This window comes from Ursus maritimus, unplaced genomic scaffold (genome assembly GCF_017311325.1).
Source record: "Ursus maritimus isolate PB19 unplaced genomic scaffold, ASM1731132v1 scaffold_1, whole genome shotgun sequence".
Taxonomy (NCBI): domain Eukaryota; kingdom Metazoa; phylum Chordata; class Mammalia; order Carnivora; family Ursidae; genus Ursus; species Ursus maritimus.
This window is the reverse complement of record NW_024423343.1, coordinates 98827720-98853228: the sequence shown is the minus strand read 5'-3', so window position 1 is coordinate 98853228 and position 25509 is coordinate 98827720. Positions and strand designations below refer to the sequence as shown.

The 25509-nt window shown below is 34.7% G+C and overlaps 1 protein-coding gene across 6 annotated transcripts in view; it reads right to left on the bottom strand.

The window, feature by feature from the left end:
• Positions 1-25509, bottom strand: part of PTPN4 (protein tyrosine phosphatase non-receptor type 4) — a 219612-nt gene that overhangs the window by 84079 nt on the left and 110024 nt on the right. For all 6 annotated transcript variants that reach the window (XM_040645905.1, XM_040645921.1, XM_040645912.1 and 3 more), the window contains one exon: positions 14874-14962. In XM_040645905.1, coding sequence (XP_040501839.1) covers positions 14874-14962 — 89 coding nt within the window. The remainder of the gene's footprint in view (positions 1-14873; positions 14963-25509) is intronic.

The window sequence follows — 25509 nt, the reverse complement described above, 5'->3', positions numbered from 1 at the left end:
TAACATAACAGTTTGTTCAAAACAATAAAAGCAAAAATGTATGCAATTACATATGTTTATGCACCTATCACATATACACAATTATATACTTATATATACTTATATATAAGTGAAATGATTGACAGCAATGATACAAGGGACAGGAGGAAGAAATTAGTATTATCTCATTATTATAAGGTACTCACAGTACCTGTGACATGGCATACTATTATTTGAAAGTAGACTTGGATTAATGTAAATATAATTGCAAACTCTAGAGCAACCACTAAAAAAAATGAAACAAGAAGTAAAACTAATAAGCTAGGAAAGAAGAGAAAATGAAATCATATAAAATGCTCAGTGAAAACAAGAATGGCAGAAAAAGAATGAAACACAAAAATAGAAACAAAGAACAAGGGCAACAAATAGAAAACAGTAATGAATATGGCAGATATTAATACAAATATATCAAAAATCCTTTAAAATGTTAACAGACTAAATACAGCAATTAAAAGACATTGTCAGAGTGGGTCAAAACACAAGGCACAACAACATTTTGTTTAAATATAAAAACATATAGGTTCAATGCAAACAAATGTATAAAAATATACCATGCCAAGACTAATTAAAAAAAAGCAGGGGTACTAAGGAGGTAATGTACATCATGATGACTGTAGTTAATAATACTGTATTGTATATTTCAAAGTTGTTAAGACAAATCTTAAAAGTTCTCATCACAAGGAAAAAGAACTGTAACTATGTGTAATGATGAATATTGACCAGATATACAGTGATAAACATTGTGCAATATATACAAATATTGAATCATTGTACACCTGAAACTAATATGTCAATTATATCTCAAAAAAAGAATGAAAGAAAAAAAGAGTAGCTCTAATAATTTCAAAATGCAAGACTCTAAAGCAAATAGTTATTGAGGATAAAGCAGGGCATTGCACAATGATAAAGGGGTAAATTCTCCTAGAAGACATTACAAAATCTTAATGAATATGAACCTAACAACAGAGCATCAAACTACAAGAAGCAAAAACTGACAAAATACATGAATACACTATCACAGTTGGAGACTTCAACACCTCTTTATCCGAAATGGACAAATTCAGCACACAGAAAATCATTAAGGACATAGCTGAACTCAACAATATTATCAAATGGTTATAATTAACCTTTATAAGCTACTTCTTACAATATGAAAACATACATTTTTCCCAAGCTCATTTGAAACATTCACCAAGATAGATCATGTTTTCAGCCATAAAACACACCTTAACAAATTTCAAAGAATAGAAATCACATAATACCTACTTTCAAAGCACAACAAATTAATCTAGAAATCAGTAACAAAAGAACTACTGGAAAATCCTAAAATGCCTGGAGATTAAATAACATACCCATAAATAAAACATGAGTCAAACAAGAAATCTCAAGAGAAATGAAAAATTATTTGAATTAAATGAAAACACAACCCATCAAAATATGTGAAATGTGGCAAAAGCAGTGCTTAGAAGAAAGACCAAAAATGAATAAGCTAAGTTTCAATTTTTAAAAAAAGAAGAGTAGAGGGGTGCCTGGGTGGCTCAGTTAGTTGAGTGGCTGACTCCGGATTTTGGCTCAGGTCATGATCCCAGCATCCAGCTCTGCACTCATCGGGGAGTCTGCTTGAGGATTCTCTCCTCCCTCTGCCCCTCATCCCTGCTTGCACACACTCTCTCTCTTTCTCATCAATCAATCAATCAATCTTTAAGCAGATTAAATCTAAAGTAAGAAAAAAAATAAAGAAAAATAGTAGAGCAGAAACCAATGAAATTGAAAACAGCAGACCAATTAGAGATTATCAATGAAACCAAAAGGTAGTTCTTTGAAAAATTAATAAAATCAATAAGCCTCTAGCCAGACTAAGAAAAAAAAAGTACACAAATTACTAATATCAGAAGTGAAAGAGTAGACATCAATACAATTAAAAGCATAATAAAAGAATACCATGAATAAGTCTATGCCCAGAAGTTTTGGTAATCTCAATGAAATGGGCCAATTCTTTGAAAGAGATGATCAACCAAAACTCACAAAGAAATACATGATCTGAATAGACCTGTATATATTAAAGAGATTTAATTAACAATTAGGAAACTTCAAAAAAAGAAAGCACCAGGCCCAGATGTGTTCACTAGTAAACCACCAAGCATTTACGAAATCATACCAATTCTCTACAATCTCTTTCAGAAGACAGAGCAGGAGGAATACTACTAAAGTCATTCTATGAAGCTAGCATTTCCTTAATACCAAAACCAGACAAAGACATAACAAGAAAACTATAGGACAATCTCTCTCAAGACCAAAGATTCAAAATCCTCAAAATATTAGCAAATCAAATTCAACAATGTATAAAAAGAATTAAAGGAGAATTTTTTTTTTAAGATTTTATTTATTTATTTGACAGAGAGAGAGACAGCAAGAGAGGGAACACAAGCAGGGGGAGTGGGAGAGGAAGAAGCAGGCTCCCAGCAGAGGAGTCCAATGCGGGGCTCGATCCCAGGACCCCGGGATCACACCCTGAGCCTGAGGCAGATGCTTAATGACTGAGCCACCCACGTGCCACTGTATAAAAAGAATTATACAACAAAAGAAGGTGGGACGTATCCCAGGAATGCATGGCTGGTTCAACATTCAAAAATCAATAAAAACCAACACATTAAAAGACTAAAAAAGAAAAACTCACATAGTTATATATGCAGAATAAGTACTTGACAGAATCTAAAAACCATTTATGATGAAAACTCTCGCTATAGTAGGAAGACAGTGAAACTTTCTCAACTTGATAAAAGACTTTCTTAAAAAACCCTACAATTTAACATTATACCAATGGTGCGAAACTAGAAGTTTTCCTACTAAGATCAAGTAAAGAAAGGATGTCTCAGTTCACCACTCCTTTTCAACATCATATGGGAATCCCATGTTAATGCAATTAAGGCATGAAAAGGGAATGAAAGCTACAGACTGGAAGGAAGACATAAAACGTTGTTCACAGATGACACGATCATTTACGTAGAAGATCCAAGAGAACTGACAAAGAAATTCCTGGAACTAATAAGCAATTATAGCAAGGTGCAGGATACATGGTTAATAAAAAAGTCAATTTCTTTCCTGTATGTCAATAATGAATAAAATTTGAAATTAAAAACACAGTAACATTTACATTAGCACCCTCAAAAATGAAATACTTAAACATAAACCTAAAAAATATGTATTCAGGGCTCTTGGGTGGCTCAGCCGGTAAAGCAGCTGCCTTCGGCTAGGGTTGTGATCTCAGGGTCCTGAAATCAAGCCCCAAGTCGGGCTCCCTGCTTGGTGGGAAGTTTGCTTCTCCCTCTCCCTCTACTGTTCCCCCTGCTTGTGCTCTCTCACTCGTGCACTCCCTCTCAAATAAATAAAATCCTTTAAAAAAATAAACAATATATATTAGAACTATATGAGGAAAATTACAAAACTCGAATGAATGAAATCAAAGAACTAAGTAAATACAAAGACACTCCGTATTTATGGATAGAAAGAATAAGTACTGTGAAGATGTCAATTCTTTCCACTTTCAGATTCAATGCAATCTCAGTCAAAATTCCACCATTATTTTATGGATATTGATGAACTGATTTTAAAGTTTATATGGAAAGGAAAAAGGTCCACAACAGCCAACATGAGACTGAAAGAGAACACCAAAGTTGGAAGACTGACACCATCCAACCTCAAGACGTACTTTAAAGCTATAGTAATGAAGACAGTATGCTACTGGTACAAGAACAGACAAAGGAGATCAGTGAAACAGAACAAAGAACCCAGGAATAAACCCCATAAATACATTCAGGCCATTTTTTTTTTTTTTAAAGATTGTATTTATTTGAGAGAATGAGCGAGAGAAAGAGAGAAGAAGCAGGGGAAGGGGCAGAGGGAGAGGAAGAAGCAGACTCCCTGCTGAGCTGGGAGCCTGACGTGGGGCTTGATCCCAGGACCCCGGGATCATGACCTGAGCTGAAGGCAGACCCTTCACTGACTGAACCACCCAGGCGCCCTCAAGTGATCTTTGAAAAAGGTGCTAAGGTAAAACAGTGGAGCAGACAGTCTCTTCAACAAATGGTGCTGGAATAACTCGACATTCAAGAGCACAAATACGAATCTAAACAAAGACCTTACATTCGTCACAAAAAATAACTAAAGTTAGATCAGAGACCTAACTGTAAAATCAAAACTGTAAAACTCCTAGAAGATAACACAGGAGAAAACTTCGATGACCTAGGTATGATAATGCTTTTTTAGATAGAACACCAAAAAACATGATCCATGAAAGAAATAATAAATAAGGTGGATTTCATTAAAATTAAAAATTTTTGCTCTGTGAAAGACAATATTAAGGAAAGAAAAAAAGACAAAGACTAGAACAAAATATTTGTAGAAGACACATCTGATAAAGGACTGTTATTCAAAATATACAAAGAACTCTTAAAAATCAATAAAAGTTTAAAAACCCAATAAAAAATTAGCCAAAGACATTAAGAGACACCTCACTACAGAAGATATAGAGAGCAAATAAGCATGGGAAAAGATACTGCACATCATGTCAACAGGAAAATGCAAATTAAACCAATGAGATACCACCATGCAACTACAGATTGGCCAAAATCCAGAACACTAACAACATTAAATGTTGGCAGGGATGTGGAGCAACAGGAGCTCTCATTCATTTTGATGGGAATGAAAAATTGTATAGCTGTTTTGGTAGACAATTTGTCAGTTTCTTACGAAACTAAACATACTTGTACCATACCACCCAGCAATTGCACTCCTTGGTATTTACTCAAAGGAAATAGGAATTTATATATACATAAAAACCTGCACATGAGTACAAACAGCAGTTTTATTAATAATAACTGCCAAAACTTGAAAACAACCAAGATGTCCTTCAGTAGGCAGATACATGAATTAACTGTGGTACGTCCAGATAATGGAAAATTATTCAGCTCTACAAAGAAATGACATATCAAGAAAGCTGAAAAGATGGGGAAGGAACTTAACTCCATATAACTAAGCAAAAGAAGCCAATCTGAAAAGGCTACAAAATGTATGATTCCAACTATATGACATTTTGAAAAAAGCGAAACTATGTACAAAGAGAACAGTGCATGACAGAGGTCAGTGGAGGAGATGATTATGTGGGGCACAGAGAATTTTTAAGGCAGAAAAATTATTCTGAAATGTATTATAATGATGGATATACATACATCATTATATATTTGTTCAAACTCATAGAATGTACAATACCAAGAGTGAAGCCCAATGTAAACTATGGACTCTGGGTGATTATGATATGTCAATATAAGCTCATCCTTAGTAAAAAAAATATACCATTATAATGAATGATGTTAATGGGGGGAGCTATGCATGTGTGGGGTTAGAAAATATATGGAAATCTCTGTACATTCCTCTCAATTTTGTTGTGAATCTAAAACTGCCTCCCAAAAAACAAAATCTTAAAAAAATTAAATAAATAAACAAACCTATAAGCAATATTTGGAGAAAAAGATGTTAAGATTTCAAGATCTTATGGAATGACCCTAAAAATATTTTTATCTTTTTTAAAGCATACTGATTTTTTATTTTTCCTTTCTACATTGCCTTTCTTCTTATATCCAAGTTATATAATCCTAGAAGAGGGGAGTTCTCAAAGTTTCATTAGTATAATCAATACCAGCAAAACAGATCTGCCTCATTTTTTTAACCTTTTAATAAGTAATACTCAGATCTTGTTTTAACCTTCACACCTAAGAGGCCAAAGATTCAACCTTACTTTGTAAAACTTGCTTTGGGGTCCTGGGCCAATCATCTAAGTAAATATTTTCATGGTAACGCAAAGTTTGGATATTTATGACCTATGGTACTAACAATCAGAAGCTCTTAGCAGAAGATAGAACAAAGATTTAAAAGGAAGCAATGAAAGTATGAGCTCAAGGATTACAGAAAAAAAAAAAAATTAAATAATTAGGGTTCCAGAAAGAAAAAAGGAAGAAGAGGTCAGAGAGTTTACATAAAGACATAACAGTGAACATCCCAAACCTGGGGAAAGACTTGGACACACAAGTCCATGGAAGTAACAGAACACCCTAGTATCTCAATGCAAAAAGGCCTTTTCCTAGACATATTATAATGAAACTATCAAAAATCAATAATAAAGAATCTTAAAGGCAGCCAGGAAAAAAAGAATATAACCAATAAAGGAGCCCCCATCATACTGTCAGTGGATTTCCCAGAAGAAATCTTAACAGGCCAGGACAGAGTAAAAAGACATATTAAAAGGACTGAAAGATACAAATTGCTAGACAAGAATCCTTTATCTGGCAAAGTTATCCTTCAAATATGAAGGATAAATAAAGGCTTTCATACACAAACAAAAGATGACAGAGTTCACCAACTCTAAAGCTGGTGAAAGTTGTTCTTCAAGCTGAAAAGAGGCTAATCAGTGACATAAAATATACAAAAAGTATACAACACGCTGGGAAAGGTGAAAAATGAACTACTAAAATGAACTACTTTATTTATAAGATAAACTCCACTGTAATCACAAAACAAAAACTTATAGTAGATGCACAAAAGACAAAAAGGAAACGTGAACAAAAGACAGAAAAGGGAAACAGACAGTAAATAACTTATACAAAGGCATGAAGAAACAGAGGGAAAGAAACTATGGAAATACAAGAAAACTAGAAAGCAATAAAAAAATGGCATTTTATATAAAGTTCTTACATATCAATGATTACTTTAAATGGAAAGAACTGAATTCACCAATAAAAAGGCAGAGTGGCATGACAGATAAAAAAAAAACAAAATTCAACTGCAGGCTTCCTACAAGAGATTCATTTCAGCTTTAAGGATGCACATCCCCTGAAAAAGAAGGGATGGAAAAAAGATACTCCACGCAAGTGGAAAGCAAGATGTATATACTTTTATCAGACAAAACAGCCTTCAAGCCAAAAACAGGAACAAAAAACAAGAAAAGTCATTCATTATATAATGATAAAGGGATCAATTCATCAAGAAGATATAGCAACTGTAAATATGTACGCACCCAACATCAGAGCACGTAAACATATTATGCAAATACTAACAGATACGGAGAAATAGTAAAATACAATAATAGCAAGGAATATTAATAACCCACTCTCAAAAATGGAAAGAGCATCCAGATAGAAATTCAATAAAGAAACAATGGACTTGAACCATACATTACATGAAATAGATCTAAAGGCATCTATAGAACATTCAATCTAACAGCAGCAGAACACACATTCTTCTCAAGTACACACGGAACATTCTCAAGGAAAAGATCATATGGTAGGACACAAAACAAGTCTTAGCAAATTTAAGAAGACTAAAATCAAACCAACTATCTTTTTCAACCACAATGGTATGAAAACAAAAATCAACAACATGAGGAAAGGTAGAAAAACTACATACATGTAGAAACTAAACAACATGCTCCTGAACTACAAATGGGTCAAAGAAGAAATGAAAAAGATAACCAAAGAATATCTTAAAAAATATGAAACACAAAATAACAAAACATATGGAATGAAAGCTATAAAAGCAGTTCTGAGAGGGGCGTTTATAGCAATAAATGCATATACTGTTGACCCTTGAACAACATGGGGTTTAGAGGCACCAACTTTGCACACAGTTGAAAATCCACATAACTACTAGTAGCCTACTGTTTACCAAAAGCCTTACCAATAATATATAGTCAAACAACAAATATTTTGTATGTATGCTTTATGTATGACATACTGTATTCTTACAATAAAGTAAGCTAGAGGGAAAAATGTTAATAGAATTCTAAGAGAAAATACTGTTTACAGTACTAAACTGTATTTATTGAAAAAATTCACATCTAAGTGAACCTACGCAGCTCAAATCCATGTTATTCTAGGGTTTCCTCTATTAAGAAATTCGAAAGATCATAAATGAAGAACCTAACTTTACACCTCAAGGAACTACAAAAAGAACAAATTAAGCCCAAAGTTAGCAGAAGAAAAAATAATAAAAAAGATCAGAGCAGAAACAAATGAAATGGAGACCAGAAAAGACAAAGGAAAGATCAAAACTAAGAGCTGGTTTTTTTCCCAAAAGATACACAAAATTGACAAATCTTTAGCAAGACTAAGAAAAAAATGACTCAAATAAAATCAGAAATGAAAGAGGAAAAATTACAACTGATACTATAGAAATAAAGGATCATGAGACTACTGTGAACAAATTAGATAACCTAGAAGAAATGGATAATTTCCTAGAATCATACAACTTTCCAAGACTGAGTAAAGAAGTAAAGTCTGAATAGACCAATATTAAGAAAGGAGTTTGAATCAGTAATCAAAAATCTCCCAACACAGAATGCCTCAGGACCAGATTTCTTCACTAGAAAATTATACCAAATATTTAAAGAATATTTGGTAGAATATTTGGTATAATATTTGCCAAGCCTTCTCAAACTCTTCCAAAAACATAAAAAGGAAAGAAGATTCCCAAATTCATTCTACAAGGCCAGCAACACCCTGATACCTAAGCCAGATGAGGACACTAACAACAAAACCACAGATCAATATCCCTATTGAACACAGATGCAAAAATTCTCAACAAAATTCTACCAAACCAAATTCAAGAACTCATTAAAAAGATTAGACACCATGACCAAGAACAATTTATCCCTGAGATGCAAGGCTAGTTCAACACATGCAAATCAATACATGTGACATACTACATTAACAAAATAAAAGATAAAAATCATATGATCTTCTCAACAGATGTAGAAAAAGTAGTTAACAAAATATACCCTTTCATGATAAAACCTCAACAGACTGTGTATGGAGGGAACATACCTCAAAATACTAAAGGGCATATACAACCAACCCATGGCTAACATTACACTCAATAGAGAAAACCCAAAAGTTTATCCCCTAAAATCAGGAAAAATACAACTCTCACCACTCCTATTCAGCACAGTACTGGAAGTCCTGGCTACAGCAATCAGGCAAGACAAAGAAATAAAAGGCATCTAAATAGGAAAGGAAGAAGTAAAATTGTTATTTGTGGATGATATGATATATGTATTAAAAATCAAAAAGATTCAACTAATAAACAGTTGAATCTGATTAACGAATTCAATAAAATTGCAGGATATGAAATCAAAACACAAGAATCATTTGTTTCTATATGCTACCAATGAAAATCTGTAAAAAGAAAGAAAACTATCCCATTAACAATAGCATCAAAAACAAAGAAATACTAGAAATAAATTTAACCAAGGAAATGATCAACCCCATGAAAACCACATGACTTTGTTGAAAGAAATCAAAGAAGAAACAAACAAATGGAAAGACATTCCATTCCACGTTTAATAGACTGGGAGAGTTAATATTGTTAAAAGGCCCATGCTACCCAAAGCCATCTATAGATTCAAGGCAATCTCTATCAAAATTCCAATGGCATTTTCCACAGAAACAGAAAAATCAATCCTAAAATTTGTATGGAATCACAAAAGACCCTGAATAGCCAATCATAAGAAAGAAGAACAAAAATGGAGGCACACAACACTAATTTCAAACTATATATAATGTTACAGTAAATAAAACACTATAGTATTACCATAAAAATAAACACAGACCAACAGAGAGAGTGAACCCAGAATTAAACTCCAACAAACATGGTCAACTAATATTTATAAGGGCGTCAAGAACACCTGATGAAGGAAGGATAGTCTCTTTAACAAATGGTGTTGGGAAAACTAGATAGCCACATGCAGAAACATAAAAATTGGACCCTTACCATATACCATTCATAAAAATTAACTTGAAATAGATCAAAGACTTAAACATAAGACCTAATTCCATAAATACTCCCAGAAGAAAACATAGGGAAGAAGTTCAACATTGGTCTAGGCAATGATGTTTTTGGACATGACACCAAAAGCACAAATAACAAAAGAAAAAACATAAAACCTTGTGCACTGCAAACAAAATTAACAAAGTGAAAAGGCAACTTACAGAATGGGAGAAGATATTTGCAAACCATGTACTACATAATGGGTTCAATGTCCAAAATTTATAAAGAACTCATACGACTCAATAACAAAGAAGCAAATTTATTAAAAAATGGACAGAGAATCTGAACAGCTATTTTTCCAAAGAAGACATACAAATGGCCAACAGACACACAGAAAGATGCTCAACATCACTCATCCTCAGGGAAATGCAAATCAAAACCACAACATCCCTTTATACCTGTCAGAATGGCTAAAATCAAAAATACAAGAAATAAATGTTGGTGAGAATGTGGAAAAAGGAACCCTTGTGCACTGTTGGTGGGAATGCAAACTGGCGCTGCCACTGTGGAAAACAGTATGGAGGTTCCTCAAAAAATTAAAGATAGAAATACCATATGATCCAATAATTCCACTACTGGATATTTACCCACAGAAAACAGAAACGCTAATTCAAAAAGATATATGCAACCCTGCCCCCAGCTTGTTATTGTTATTTGCTGCATTATTTTCATGAAATCCACCCACACCACCCCCTAATCCCCAGTGTTAAATTTCTGCTGTTGCTCTTCAGGAAGGCACGCCTTTAGGTATGCCCACAGTAATCCCGAGACGACAGTGGTACCAGTCATCCCCTTCGTTCAATAAACACACCCAGCTGTAAAACTCCCCTAATTACCAACACATTGCTCTACTGTTTTCCACAATGCCCCAGGACATGAATCCTTTAGAAACTAAACCAATCAAATTATGGCATCTTCAAAGGAACAATTTGTGTGGTAGGTGTTTGAGGCTACTATTTCCTCTAGTTTCCTTGTTTTTGTCTCCTCTGTTGTCTTTAGGTTTCCCTAGAGACTCCTTCTTAAATAATCCGAGCCTTGTAGTTAATTTAAATTGTAAACTCCTGTTATTATATATGAGCCACGTTGATGTGGCAGTAAGGTAAGGGGTTGGGGAGGAATTGTTCTTCAACTTATGTTTAGGACTCAGTGGTCTGTGTTACTTAGTTATGACCTCCAGTGCTTTTCAGCTCACTCTCTCCTTGGGTGACACAAGAAGTATAAAGTAGGCTGGAAATGGTATTTCCTTCCCCCACTTTGGTTATTCCCTGGTAAAATCCATGTTGGGTAAGTACAGGTAAAATAGATTTCCTTGAGGGCAAACCTTTGTTAAGGAGAACAGGAAGCTCTGAGCACATTTCAAAATGGTTACTTCCCTGCTCACCCCACCCTGCCATCCAGAGCATGAGTGGATTTTTCTTCAGTCTTCAATTTGGGAACACAGTGGGGTGCCTGGTGGTAGTAAAACTAATGAAACTGTGGGGACCTTTGTAAGGCCGGGCCTTCAGGAATTTTTATCTCTCAAGCCAGTCTTTGCTCAGACTCTGGCAATTAGTCAATTACCCTTTAAGTATTCCTACCAGTGTGGTAGTATGTACTGCCATGAGTAGTTACGATCAGAAGACACCCTTATGTTCCATGATGATGCAAATATAGTGGCTTTACCAACTTTAAATCCCATCTCTTCAGTTTAATTCTTGAATATAAAATTTAAAATAAACAATATATACTTTCCAATCAATATCTTAAACATTCACATCCTTTCTTTTTTTAACCTAACTTGTATGATAAAGACTTGGAAGTGTGAGTTTTATTTCTCAACATTAAACTAGTTCTAAGCATAGTTACCAATAAGTAATATGCCAACTCCTTAGCATACAGAATATGTAGGATCCTTCACAATCTGAATCTAATTTCTCTTCTAGTCACACCATCTTCCTAAATTCTCATTCCTTTGCTTCTGTCTTCAGTAAAGACAACTGAAGGAGAAGCCAAATCAAACAGCTCATCATTTCCTCAACTTGCCATACCCTTTTCTTACTATTATTTCTATACAAATGTTTGCTACCTCTACCTGAATGCCCTAAATCCACACATACCTCTTCCACACTTCCTTTTTCACTGAGGAAATTTCCATTCATCCTTTTAAAACAATGTCAAATATCACGGAGCCATTAAAATTTTCCCTAGAGAGATTGTATCCTTTGTGTTTCCAAAACAATTTGTCAAAAACTCTTCTAGAATCCTTGTAACAATAAAAAAGGGATACACACACACACACACACACACACACAATATAGGGTTTTGAAAATACAGAAAAATTTATATTATCACTGTTATTTTATTATTTTATTTTTTTTAAGATTTTATTTTTATTTATTTGACAGAGAGACAGCCAGCGAGAGAGGAAACACAAGCAGGGGGAGTGGGAGAAGAAGAAGCAGGCTCCCAGCGTAGGAGCCCGACGTGGGGCTTGATCCCAGAATGCCAGGATCACGCCCTGAGCCAAAGGCAGATGCTTAACGACTGAGCCACCCAGGCGCCCCCACTGTTATTTTAATACACATCATCCGAAAAGAATTTTTTCAGATTTTGACATTTATATAAAATATAAAATACAACATAAAATATTTTTTAAAATTGTCTTTAGTAAAATCAGAAATGTATTAAAATCAAAGATGTGCATTTATCATTTTGTAAAAACTGACAATTATCTTCTCTGAAGATTTTAATTAATTTTCTTATTGATATTAATTTTACAATTATTAATTCTTGTGTGTCCACTAACAGGTAGGGGCTATGTCTTGAATTGTTTTATATCCTCTGAATACACCAGGGTTTGAAACTATACAGTAAGCATTTAAAAGATGTGAGATAAAACACTAAGTGATACTTAAGTTTTCTTTTATGGGCTTTACAGTGGTGTTATTTACATATACAATGAAATACACCAACTTTAATGAACAATTCAAAAGAGTTTTGACAAATGTATTCAGTTATGTAACTATCAGCCACCAAAATCATCTTATAATATCTGATCACCTCAAAATGATCCCTTGGTGTGCCTCTGCAGTCAACTGCCTCCTCCCATTTTCAGTTCCTAGCAACCACTGGTCTACTGTCTCCGTAATTTGGGTTTTCTAGAATTTCATATAAATAGGAACAAAGAGTATGTGGTCTTTTGTGTCTGGCTTCTTATACTTAGCATAAAGTTTTGAAAGCAAGGTTATACATATGGTTTAATGTATTAACAGTTCTTTCTTTGTATTGCTTAACAGTATTCCATTGTGGAAATATACCATAATTTTCTTATCCTTTCACCAACTGATATTTGTAGGTCTGTTTTGTGCTGCTATAAATAATGTAGCTATGAACATCACTGTAAAAATCTCTTTATGAACTTAGGTTTTCATTTCGCTTGGGTAAGTATCCAGGAATAGAAATGCTAGATTATATGGTAAATCTAGGTTTTACTTTAAAGAAACTGCCAAACTGTTTTCCAAAGTTGGTATACTAGTTTTCACTCCCACCAAGAATGTATGAGATTTCAGGTGCTCTGCTTCTTGCCATCATTTGGTATTGTCATTTTTTTTTTTTTTAAACTGGAGCTATTCTGTGGGTGAATAGTAGTTCACTGTGGTTTAATTTGCATTTCACTGATGACTGAACATCTTTTCATGTGCTCATTTGCCATCTGTATATGTCCTTTGGTGGAAATGTGTATTCAAATATTTTGCCTATTCTTTTTAATCAGATTGTCTTCTTATTACTTAGCTATGAAAGTTCTTTATATATTGTTGACAGGTCCTTTATCAAATATATATTTTACAAAAGACTGCGTCTCGCTTTTTCATCTTCTTTAAAGTGTCTTTTGAAGAGCAAAAGTATTTAATTGTCATGAAGGTTATTTCAATTTTTTTATTTTCTGGTTCATATGTTTTTGTGACCTATCTAGGAAATGTATCTTTATTTTTTAAACAAAGTTGTGGGTATTTTCTAAAATAATTGCTTCTGTCACTTATCATATTTCTATTAAAGTGTTATTAAAGTGACTAACTACAAAAACCTACTAAATAAAAATCAGATAGTGAAAAATCACGACCAAATCTTTTAAAAGGAGATATAAAGAGAAACAGATTAATACAGTGTATTTCTTTTGAATTTTTCTGCTAAAGAAAATCATTCCATTTATTTTAAAAAACCAGAGCTACTCATATAAGACATATGACTCATGTGATTTTTATGATTTTCAATTTATCCCCTAAAGGAAAGTGGCAGATGCTACTTTTCCTTTTTCCTCATTCTGGGATACAGGAGTAATGGTAGATGGGTCATCCTGGACAACGATGACAACATGCTAAGGATAGTAGAGCAATAAAACTAAAGAAAGATGAGTATTAAGCCCCAGGAGCCACCATGTTTTCCTAGCACCAATATAAACCAGTGTGATATTGGATCTTAGATGCAGCAACCATGCCCATGTTCCAACTAATAAACTAGCACCCCACTGAATGCACTTAGATGAAATATTGATTTAAAGCAATCAACATGGTGAAACAGAGTAAACATGACAGTATTAGCTAGCATACTATAGTAAAAATTAAGAGATTCTCTAAGAGGAAAATTCATGAAGTAGTATTCTCTATAAATACTGCCCTGTCTGGATTATGTACATTTTAAAATAAATAATTAAATTATTTTGGTATTCTCTGGTAGATTTCAAGGGGGTAAGCTGCATGACAACATTAATATAGTTTAACAACCACATTTTTTTTTTAAGTTTTATTTAAGTGATCTCTATACCCCACGTGGGGCTTGAACTCACAACCCTGACCAAGGTCAAGGGTGCCACACTCCTCTGATTGAGCCAGCCAGGCACCCCAACAATCACTTTCTCTAATTTGGATTATTATATTTGGTAATATACTGGTAAAAGCAAAAGTATTGATGGAAGTTCTTACCATGGAAAGGTATTCATTCGTACCCTGTTCTTATAAATCAGAATTCCTCCTGACATCACTCCAATCATAATTTCATTGTTACTTTGATCCTTCAAAAAAAGAAAATGACAAATCTAAAATACTGGGCTTTTCTTGTTAAATATATATTTTAAAAATAGGATAAGTTTTTTTTTTTAACACAATATAACATTTTCAAAGTCAGCACATAATTGCACAATATTTACCAACCAATATGGTAATTGTTACCTCATAAAAACAGAACGTATTTCAGATCAAGCTTAAACGTTGCATTATTAAAATTCATTAATCCAAAGTAAAAATGATCTCAGGATTTTCCACAGTTCTTAACTGGAACTGAGATTTGAGATAAGGAATCAAAAGGCTTTTCAACTTGTAGAATGAAGAGTTAATATCCATTTTTCCATTTCTAAAACTATTCTGACCCAACTATTGCATAAATATAGTGCCAGGATTGCAAAAGCGAATAAAACATGGAGAAGTTAAGAGTTTGGTAAAGTGTAACCTGTAATAAAACAAGGCTCCCAATATAACGATAAATCATATAACAAATATAATACAACAAAAACATATAGGCAGTATAAAGTAGGGAACAACTATTGGAGAGTCTGAAAGATTCCAGAGAAGAAAATTTGACTATGCTTTGAGGAAAGGGAGAGTTTTCATGCTAACTGATCCAACTTGAATAGCTAACCTGCACTACTGACAAAATGAGTAGAATTAAATTCTTTTCACAGATGCTAATCAACGTTGAAATGGTTTTGCTACTGACCTGAAACATTCTACAGGTAAGCTAATAGAGCAATAATGCTTTTACCCCCTACCTATTCATATGCTCACAAGATAAAACTAATTGATGAAATTATAATTAAGATTTTTATAATTGTGTCCCTCAGAAAAAAACCCTTTAAAATGTAGTTTCAATACTTTCTACTTAAATAAAATCTTACTAAATTAACCTGTTCGAGAGGATAATATATAACAAATGGCCAAAGTAACACATCAGTGTATATGTATGACCACACAATTTATTTAGTAATAACCACCATTATTGTACACTATTATAAGGAGAGTCCTAAATAATTTTTTAAAGAACATCAATTAGAAGTTTAGGCCAAAATGGCAGGCTTAATATATGCTCCTATTGCTTGTTCAGCTCCCAATCTCATAAAACACTGGAGAAGATACATGAAAACAACGTGTAACACTTGAAGGCATATAATCAATGGACCAGACATTTTGAGGAATTTATAAAGACGTAAAGAGGGTAAAATCAGATTTAAGGAAAGAAAAAATTATAGAAGACCACAGCCTAAACTACACACAGAAGAGAAAGTTCTATTTGGAGGCAGAAGGAAAGTATAGTCAACAGATACAATTTCACAGACAACAAATAAAAAAAAATAAAGGGAGCCCTCAAATTACTATCAGGATGATCAGCAGAGAGCAGCTAAGGTAATTAGCTCCTACCAACCCTGCAATCCTGCTCTGTCTGGATTGAACTATGGGACATAGAAGTAGGTGCAGCCTATCTAAAATAGTGAGTGTGGATACTGGGGACAGAAATCAGAGGGATCCTCAGTGTATCTATTAAGGACATAACACTTGTTTTGTTTGATCTTGCCCACTTCTGGCATCACCTTGGGAACTGCCACTTCAAATCTAGATAACTAGAATTTAAGAATTTGAGTTCCTAGATATCATGAACATGTTTCTTTCTTTCTTTTTTTTAAACATGTTTTTCTACCAACCTACCAGCTTGATTGGTTTATCTATTTGCTGAGTTCTCCCTGGCAATATATTCCTTCCCTCTTCCACCATCACCTAAGGCAGGTCACAGCAAAGACAACATCCACAAGCAAGTGAACTAGGAATCACAAATACAAAAGGAAGTATCAACCAACCATCACCAAGCACTTGAGAAGAACCAGTAACATTAAAGAGATACAGAAAACTCAACAAATTTCAAAAAACTTGCAGACAAACCACATAGCCTAGAAATATCAAAAATTTTTTTTAAAAGTTAGGTATGTCAAGACTGCATAAAATATATGTATATACTAGTCTACTTTATCATTTATTACCATAAAATACACATGAATCTATTATAAGAAGATTTAGCAAAACTTCTACACACTTACAGACCACACATGGCACCATTACAGTTGAGAGAAATGTACACAAATGTAAAGATACGATATGAAATCATAACTGTATAACATTTACTGTAGTACATACTGTATTACTGTAATAATTTCATAGCCACCTCCTGCTGCCATAGTGGTGAGCACAAGTGTTGACAGTATCTGCTTAAAACAAGGTGTGACACTAATCATCTCTGTGTGAGAAGTTCAGTCTCTCCAAAAAATTGGAGTAGCAGTAAAAATGATCTCTCACAGTTGTTGCTTATTTTTCAATGTGTTTAGTGTAATACTGTAAACCTCCAATAACATCATGGGACTCATACAGAGTGCTACTTAGTCATGCTGGAAGTGCTCCCAAGAAGCAAAGAAAATCATGACATTACAAGAAAAAGCCGAACCGCTTGATATATACCATAGATTAAGGTCTGCAGCTGTGGTTGCCTGCTGTTTGAAGATAAATGAATCCAGAGACAGGACCATTGTAAAAAAAGGAACAAGAAATTCATGAAGCCATTGCTGCAACTACACCAGCATGCACAAAAACCTGGTACTTTGTGTGAAATACTGTACCTTTTCATCTCGTATTGAAAATGTTTTATGTGGGTACTAGAGTGCTATAGGAAAAGTACGCCTATACCTACAGACTCTGGTATGATTTGAGAAAAAGCGAAGTCATTATACAACAACTTAAAGCAAAGGGAAGGTGTAGGATCTAAAGCTGAGGAATCTAATGCAAGCAAAGGATGGTTTGATAATTTTAGAAAGAAGTTTGGCTTAAAAGATGACAAGATAACAGGAAAAGCAGCTTCTGCTGAACAAGAAGCTGGAACCATGTTCCCAGATGCTATTAAGAAAATCACTGAGGAAAAAGGGTATCTACCTGAACAGGTTTTTATTGTAGATTAAAATGCCATATTCTGGGGGGGGGGGATGCCACAAAGGACATTTATTAGTAAGGCAAAGAAGCAAGCCTGTGGATTGAGAGCAGAAAAGACAGGTTAACTCTGTTTTGTGCAAATGCAGTTGGGTTTATGATCAGGACTGCTTATATCTATAAAGCTGCTAACCTTCCACCTTTGAAAGGAAAAGATGAATACCATCTGCCACTCTTTTGTTTGTACAGCAAGGCCTGGACAATGAGAACCTTTTTTCTGGATTGGTTCCATCAATGCTTTGTCCCTAAAGTAAGAAAGTAATCCACCTGTAAGGGACTGCCTTTTGAAGTTCTTTTGATATGGGACAATACCCCTGGCCATCCAGAACCCTATGAGTTCAACACCAAAGACATCAAAGTAGTCTACTTGCCCCCAAACACATCTCTAATTCAGCCTCTATATCAGGGGGTCATAAGGACCTGTAAGGCTCATTACACGTGGTATCTTTTTTTTTTTTTAAAGATTTTATTTATTTATTTGACAGAGAGAGACAGCCAGCGAGAGAGGGAACACAAGCAGAGGGAGTGGGAGAGGAAGAAGCAGCCTCCCAGCAGAGGAGCCCAATGCAGGGCTCGACCCCAGGACCCTGGGATCACACCCTGGACCAAAGGCAGATGCTTAACAACTGAGCCACCCAGGCACCCCCACAAATGGTATCTCTGGAAAGGATTATCCATGCTATAGGCAAGAACCCTGATAGAACATCATACAAGTCTGGAAAGCTCACCTGATTGAGGATGCCATTGTTACAAAAAAGGCTGTGAAAGCCATCAAGCCTGAAACAAAAAATTTCTGCTGGAGAAAACTTTCCAGATGCCGTCTGCACGTGACTTTACAGAATTTACAACAGAGCCAGTCAAGAAAACCATGAAAGACACTGCAGATATGGCATAAAGATGGAGGGTGAAAGGTTTCATGATATGGACCTATCAAGAAATTCAAGAGCTAACAGACACTATACCAGAAGATTAACAGAAGATGACCTAAGAGAGGTTGAGTGCTTCCAAACCAGTGCCAGATGATGAGGAAGAAGAAGCAGTGCAGCAAATGAACTGACATTTGACAATCCGGTAGAAGAGTTCTGATTATTTAAGACTGCTTTTGACTTCTTTTACAACATGGGCCCTTCTATGATATAAGCACTAAAACTAAAGCAGACAGTGGAAGAAGAATTGGTACCATATAGAAACTTTTTTAGAGAAATGAAAAAGCAAGAGTCAGGCAGAAATTACAATGCATTTTCATAAAGTTACACCAAGTGTGCCGGCCTCTCCTTCCACCTCCTCCACTTCTGCTATCTCTGAAACAGTAAGACCAACCCCTCCTCCTCCCCCTCAGTGTGAAGACAACAGGATGAAGACCTTATGACAATCCACTTCCACTTAATGAATAGTAAATAATCACCATGCCACTCAGTTAGTAAACTTATCTGTTGTATCTGTGTGTGGGTATCTTTGTGTAGAAATCTAACTGTATGGCAAGAACTATATGAGACATTTCTGTGTCACCATCAGCAACAATGTCTAAGTATCTGCCTGTAGAACATCATGTGCAAGACTCGTATGAAAGTGGATAGCTTATCCTTATATAGGAATAAACTCAGCAGTAGTTAACATAAAGTTAATAAGGTGTTAGGTTAATTTTTTTAAAGATGTATTTATTTGAAAAAGAAAGAGAAAGAGAGTACCTGAGGGGGGAGGGGAAGAGTGAGGAGAGGGGGAGAGTCTCAAGCAGACTCCCTGCTGAACACAGAGCCAAATGCAGGGCTTGATCCCACAACCCTGAGATCACGACCGGGACAAAAATCAAGAGTTGGTGGCTTAACCAACTGAGCCACCCAGGCGCATCGGTTTTCTTAATGTTTTATAACTTCGCTTTCAAAGAATTACATTATCATGAAGTACACCTCTTTCTCTCATAATTGGAAAGACTGCATTATCAGCTTGTCATCACAGGTAAGGAGATTTTTTAAAAAATTAACAATGTTTCCAATATTGTATAGGACTACAACTGCAATACTGTATGCCATAAACATTTTATACTGATTCATTCATTAGTATATAGGCTATGCTACCATAAAGCATTCATACTGCTACTTCTTCATTATCAATGTATGAATTATTACACCTGTAAACAAATATGAATTTCTTTTTCACATTAACTTTTCATTTTTGATGTCTAGTGTTAGTAATACATTTAACGTCTACAGTGTTTTGTATCATATAATATTGACGTAGGTACTGACAGAGCATTCATCTTGTAAAGAGATGGAGTACACTTATCAATACAGTACTGTAAATGTATTTTTTCTTCCTGATGATTTTTTTAGTAACATTTTCTTTTCTCTAGTTTACTTTATTGTAAGAATATAGTACATAAAACATATATATAACATACAAAGTATGTTAACCATTTAGGTTTTGGGTCAACAGTTGACTATTAGTAATTAAGTTTTTGGGGAACCAGAAGTTACATGAAGATTTCCGAATGTACAAGTGGGAAGAGTAAGAGGGTGATGCCCCTAAACTCTGCGTTGTACAAGGGTCAACTGTACTCATATGTTAAATGAACAGATCTAGGGACGTCTGAGTAGCTCAGTCCGTTCAGTGGCTGCCTTCGGCTCAGGTCATCACCCCAGGGTGCTGGGATCAAGTCCCACATCCGCTCCTTGCTCGGCGGGGAGCCTGCTTCTCCCTCTGCCTGCCTCTCCCCCTGCTTGTGGTCTCTCTCTCTGACAAATAAATAAAATCTTAAAAAAAAAAAAAAAAAAAGATTGGATCTCTATCATCAGTAGAAAGGTGTCTTAGCTGTTTAGCTTGGCACTGAAGGTCTTTAAAACAACTATCTCATCCCATTTTATCTCCCCCTTCTAACTAGTTACAAACTACCTTTTCCTATCAGGCCAGTTCCATGATGTTTTGTGTACCCATAATTACATGTTTCATCTCATGACTTCTTCATGTCTCTCTGACGAATCAAACCAAAACAAAGTCTAGATGGAGTCCATCCTCTCTGTGAAAATTTCATTAGCTCGCATCTACAAGTTTCTCACCTGGATATTTATGTCTCTTAAACCACTCATCTGAAATGCATAATTACTGCCAGCTATGTGACAACGGCTAGGATTGTGCATTTATACAGGGACCACCTGTGGTAAACTACCTGTGGTGAAGGACCAGTTAAGTTCACATTCCTCACAGAGCCTGGTTCTCAAATAAGTGTTTCTCAATTGATTATTGATGATAATATCCTTATACTTAGTCACAATACTAGAGAATATGCTTCATGTAATCTCTGATTACAAATACTTGTAATGAGCTTTAAATATATAGTTACCTATGGAACTAAATAAATGATTAAATAATGATTAAAAGGGAGAGATTATATGGCTATATGATTTGACAAAGTAAATTTAAAGCAATCATAAAAAATTGGGGAAAATTTTTAACCATTTTGGTAATAATTGATATGGTGATATTATAATTATAGTTTTAAGTATAATGTGTGATAAAAACAATTAATTGTGGAATATTCTAATTCTGGAATCCCTTGAGTCCTCCAAGAATTAAAATATTCTGTGTATCTCAATATAGATATGAAGAAACAAAGATTCCAACTCTGTACACTTAAACAGCACAGAAATAATGACAAACCAGTAGGAATGAACATTCTGAACAGATTGAGATTTTGAAATATCACTTCGCATTAAAAGAAACAAGGACTTCCTGAAGAAATAGCTAATTCCTGGTCTATGGCAGTAAATAGATAAGATGACAGCATGGAAGCTGACTACAAAGGACACGTCCAAAGGACTGAAGGATCAAAAGAAAAGATTAAGTTGTCAGAAGGGACAATTTGAGCTTCGATAAGGAAAAAAAAGGGTAATATATTGAAACCTGTCAAAAATATTTAATCCATGAATTAGTAATGATATTATTTAAAAACTATATTTGTATTTCTCTTAGGATGGCAGGGAACCAATTCATTACCCTGAAAACTGGGTAAATAAGAAGAAAGAATCAAATAACACTTTCCTTGCTTTTCTTATATGAATTGTGCTACTGGGTAATCAAATAGTAAAAGAAGGGAAGGGGCTCCCTATAAAATTATCCCAACGAATAAATAAAAACAAAAATAGAATTAAGATATATCTATTTTGCAGCCTCCAGGGAATGAATGGATCCAGGCACTGAACATCAATAGCTGCTAACATTAAAAAAAAAGAAGTGAAAACCAGACATTATGTGCCTCTTGATAAAATAACACAAAAAGGGGATCAATCTAACTCTGAACATGCCTCTTGATCAAGCTGCCAATCTACAAGAAATACACAGAATAGCTGAACATGTTGAATTACACCATGAATATGTGATCAGTAAAGTCCAGACCATGAGAAACTAAAGGTGAAATGATCAAGTTCTTTCTCAAAAAATTTTAAGGGGGGATTAACAGATTTAAAGCTATCTAGTTAAAAAAAGCAAACAAACAAAAAGCAAAACCAAGTTGTAGTATCTAAGAAGACACACTTGGGTGATAAAATCTTAAAAAAAAAAAATTCAATGTAGGAAGAGGCTGTTACTGGGACAGGGCACAAAGAGTGTTTCTGGAATGACCGGCTAAAATCTATGGCTTAGGGTGCCTGGGTGGCTCAGTCAGTTAAGCGTCTGCCTTCGGCTAAGGTCATGATCCACCAGGGTCCTAGGATCAAGTCCCACATTGTGCTCCCTGCTCAGCAAGGAGTCTGCTTCTCCCTCTGCTCCTCTCCCCTGCTCATGCTCTCTCTCTTGCTCTCAAATAAATTAAAAAAAAAAAAAAATCTACTACTTTAACTGAAGGTAACTGCAGATGTTCACTAAAATATAGTACATACGTGTATCCCTGTTTTATTTTATAATAGGTTAAAAAATAGCAACGTAAAAGGATGAGATTTAAGATGAATATGAATAGATGTTCTAATATTTTCCACCCATCCTCAACTGTTCATTTCATGTTCCCCCATAGTGGCCTTCCCTCCTTTCCTTTGGAGACTACTGTTCTAAACATAAACAGCTAGGACTATTTAATATTCCAGCCTGTCCATTGTCACATGTTAAGAGTAAAGTAACTCAGTCCCACTAAAATTTCATGTATTTTGGATGGGAGCAACATTAATTTTAAGTGGTGTGGGGTAGCTATTAAAATAATTCCCTTAATTATTTGTAATTATTAAAATATTTCAAAATGATAGGGAAATATCAAGTAAGAAGTCAGTGAGCATCCCTCACCTTCTCTGTCTCATTCCCCAGAGAGAGCCACTATTAATACTTTGAGATGTATACTCTTCTAGATATTTATGTTATAAAAAATACAAATACATATTATACATAACTACACAATTTCTTTAATCAACAAAAACTAGGCTATATTATTCTGCAATTTTTTTTTGCACTTAGCATTTTGGAGACATCTTTTCATATCAACATATATATCTCTAACTGATCAATTTTAATTGTTGCATATTATTCCAAAATATCAATTTGTTGTAATTTCTTAACCATTTCTGTTCATTCATTTAGCGTTTCTAGTTTTTTAGTATTACAAACAATACTATAATAAAAATCCTTGAACACCTATATAAATATTCTAAAGGATGGAATCTGAGAAATGGAAGTAATCAAAGATTATATTCACATTAATATTTGCATTCCAAAAGGGTTAAACCAAGTTATTCTTCAACAATGTTTCAGAATGTCCACTTTGCATGCTCTGACCAATAATGGATATTTTAAATTCTTTGAATTTTTGCAAATCTGATGAAATTGGTATCTCATTGTTACTTTCATGGTTATATTTTATTTTATTTTTTAGATTTCTGATTTAAGTTTCTTTTCCGTTTTTTAGTAATCTCTACACCCAACATGGGGCTTGAACTGATGACCCAGAGATCAGGAGTTGCATGTTCTACTGAGTCAGCCAGGTAGGTGCCCTTCATGGTTATATTTTAGATGATTAGGGAAAACAAGCAATTTTTCACAATATCAATCATCTGCATTTATCTTGTTAAATGCCCATCTCTTTTTCCTATATTTCTAACTACATGTCTAAAAGAATCCTTGGAATAAATATGAAATACAAATATAAAATAAGAATATTATGAATAAAATAAAAATATTAAATTTTTCTGTAATACATATTGAAATTATTTTCTATTTAACCTTTTAGTTTCATGTTTTCCCCATAAGATTAATTTAAAATGTTTACATTTGTGTATTTTCAATGTATTTAGACATAATATTCACTAATTCAAAAAAATGTTTGTGTGCTTTACGTAGGCTTAACAGTGTATGTAAATTCAGGGGCGCCTGGGTGGCTCAGTCATTAAGCATCTGCCTTTGGCTCAAGGCGTGATCCTGGGATTGAGCCCCACATCAGGCTCCTTCGCTGGGAGCCTGCTTCTTCCTCTCCCACTCCCCCTGCTTGTGTTCCCTCTCTCGCTGGCTGTCTCTCTCTCTGTCAAATAAATAAATAAAATCTTAAAAAAAAAAAAAACAGTGTATGTAAGTTCAAATTATTCAGTGAAAATGAATACAAGTAGTTTCATAAAGATGCTTTCATAAAGATGCCTAATATAAAACACACAGATACACACACATAAAAGCTATGTCTAGACAGGTTGTGATGAGTGAAAGCACATAGCAGAATTATGGAAAGTCACTGGGTGGGGGTGCCTGGGTGGCTCAGTTGTTTGGGTGGCTGCCTTTGGCTTGGGTCCTGATTCCGGGGTCCTGGGATAGAGCCCCAAGTTAGGCTCCCTGCTCAGAGGGGAGCCTGCTTCTCCCTCTCCCTCTACCCCTCACCCCCGCTTGTGCTCTCTCTCACTCTCAAATAAATAAAATAAAATCTAAAAAAAAAAAGTTAAAAAAGAAAGAAAGTCATTGGGTTATCTGAATACTGTAGGGTGACACAGATGAAGTCATATATATAGCTCCACTCTGACAGAAGAGATTCTTTTCTCCATTTCAAGGGAATATATATTTACAGATTTTATTTATTTGAGAGAGAGGGAAAGCACACACATGCAAGGGGCAGAGGGAGATGGAGAGAGAGAATCCCAAGCAGACACCCCACTGAGCACAGAGCCTAACACAGGGCTTGATCCCAGGACCCTGAGATCATGACCTAAGCTGAAATCAGGAGTTTGACACTCAACTGACTGAGCCACCCAGGTGCCCCTCAAGGGATTATATTTTTTAATTGTTCGATTATTCTAACCAATCTGTCAAAAAGTTTTCAAATACATGCAAATTAAAAACAAGGTTTTAAAAGAAGCTATAAACTGGTTCTTCAATATAGAAATAGCTATCATATAGCTAAATTACTTAATATCTCTGTGTCTTGCCTTCCTCATCTGTAAAGTGGAGATGATAATACTCTTACCTCACTGGGATGCTTTAAGGATGAAATAAGATTAACAGACATAAAGTCCTACCTAAAAAGGTGTTGGGCCCTTAGTAAATGCTATTTAGGTACTGACTATTATAATTACCTGTGTCCGGTTCA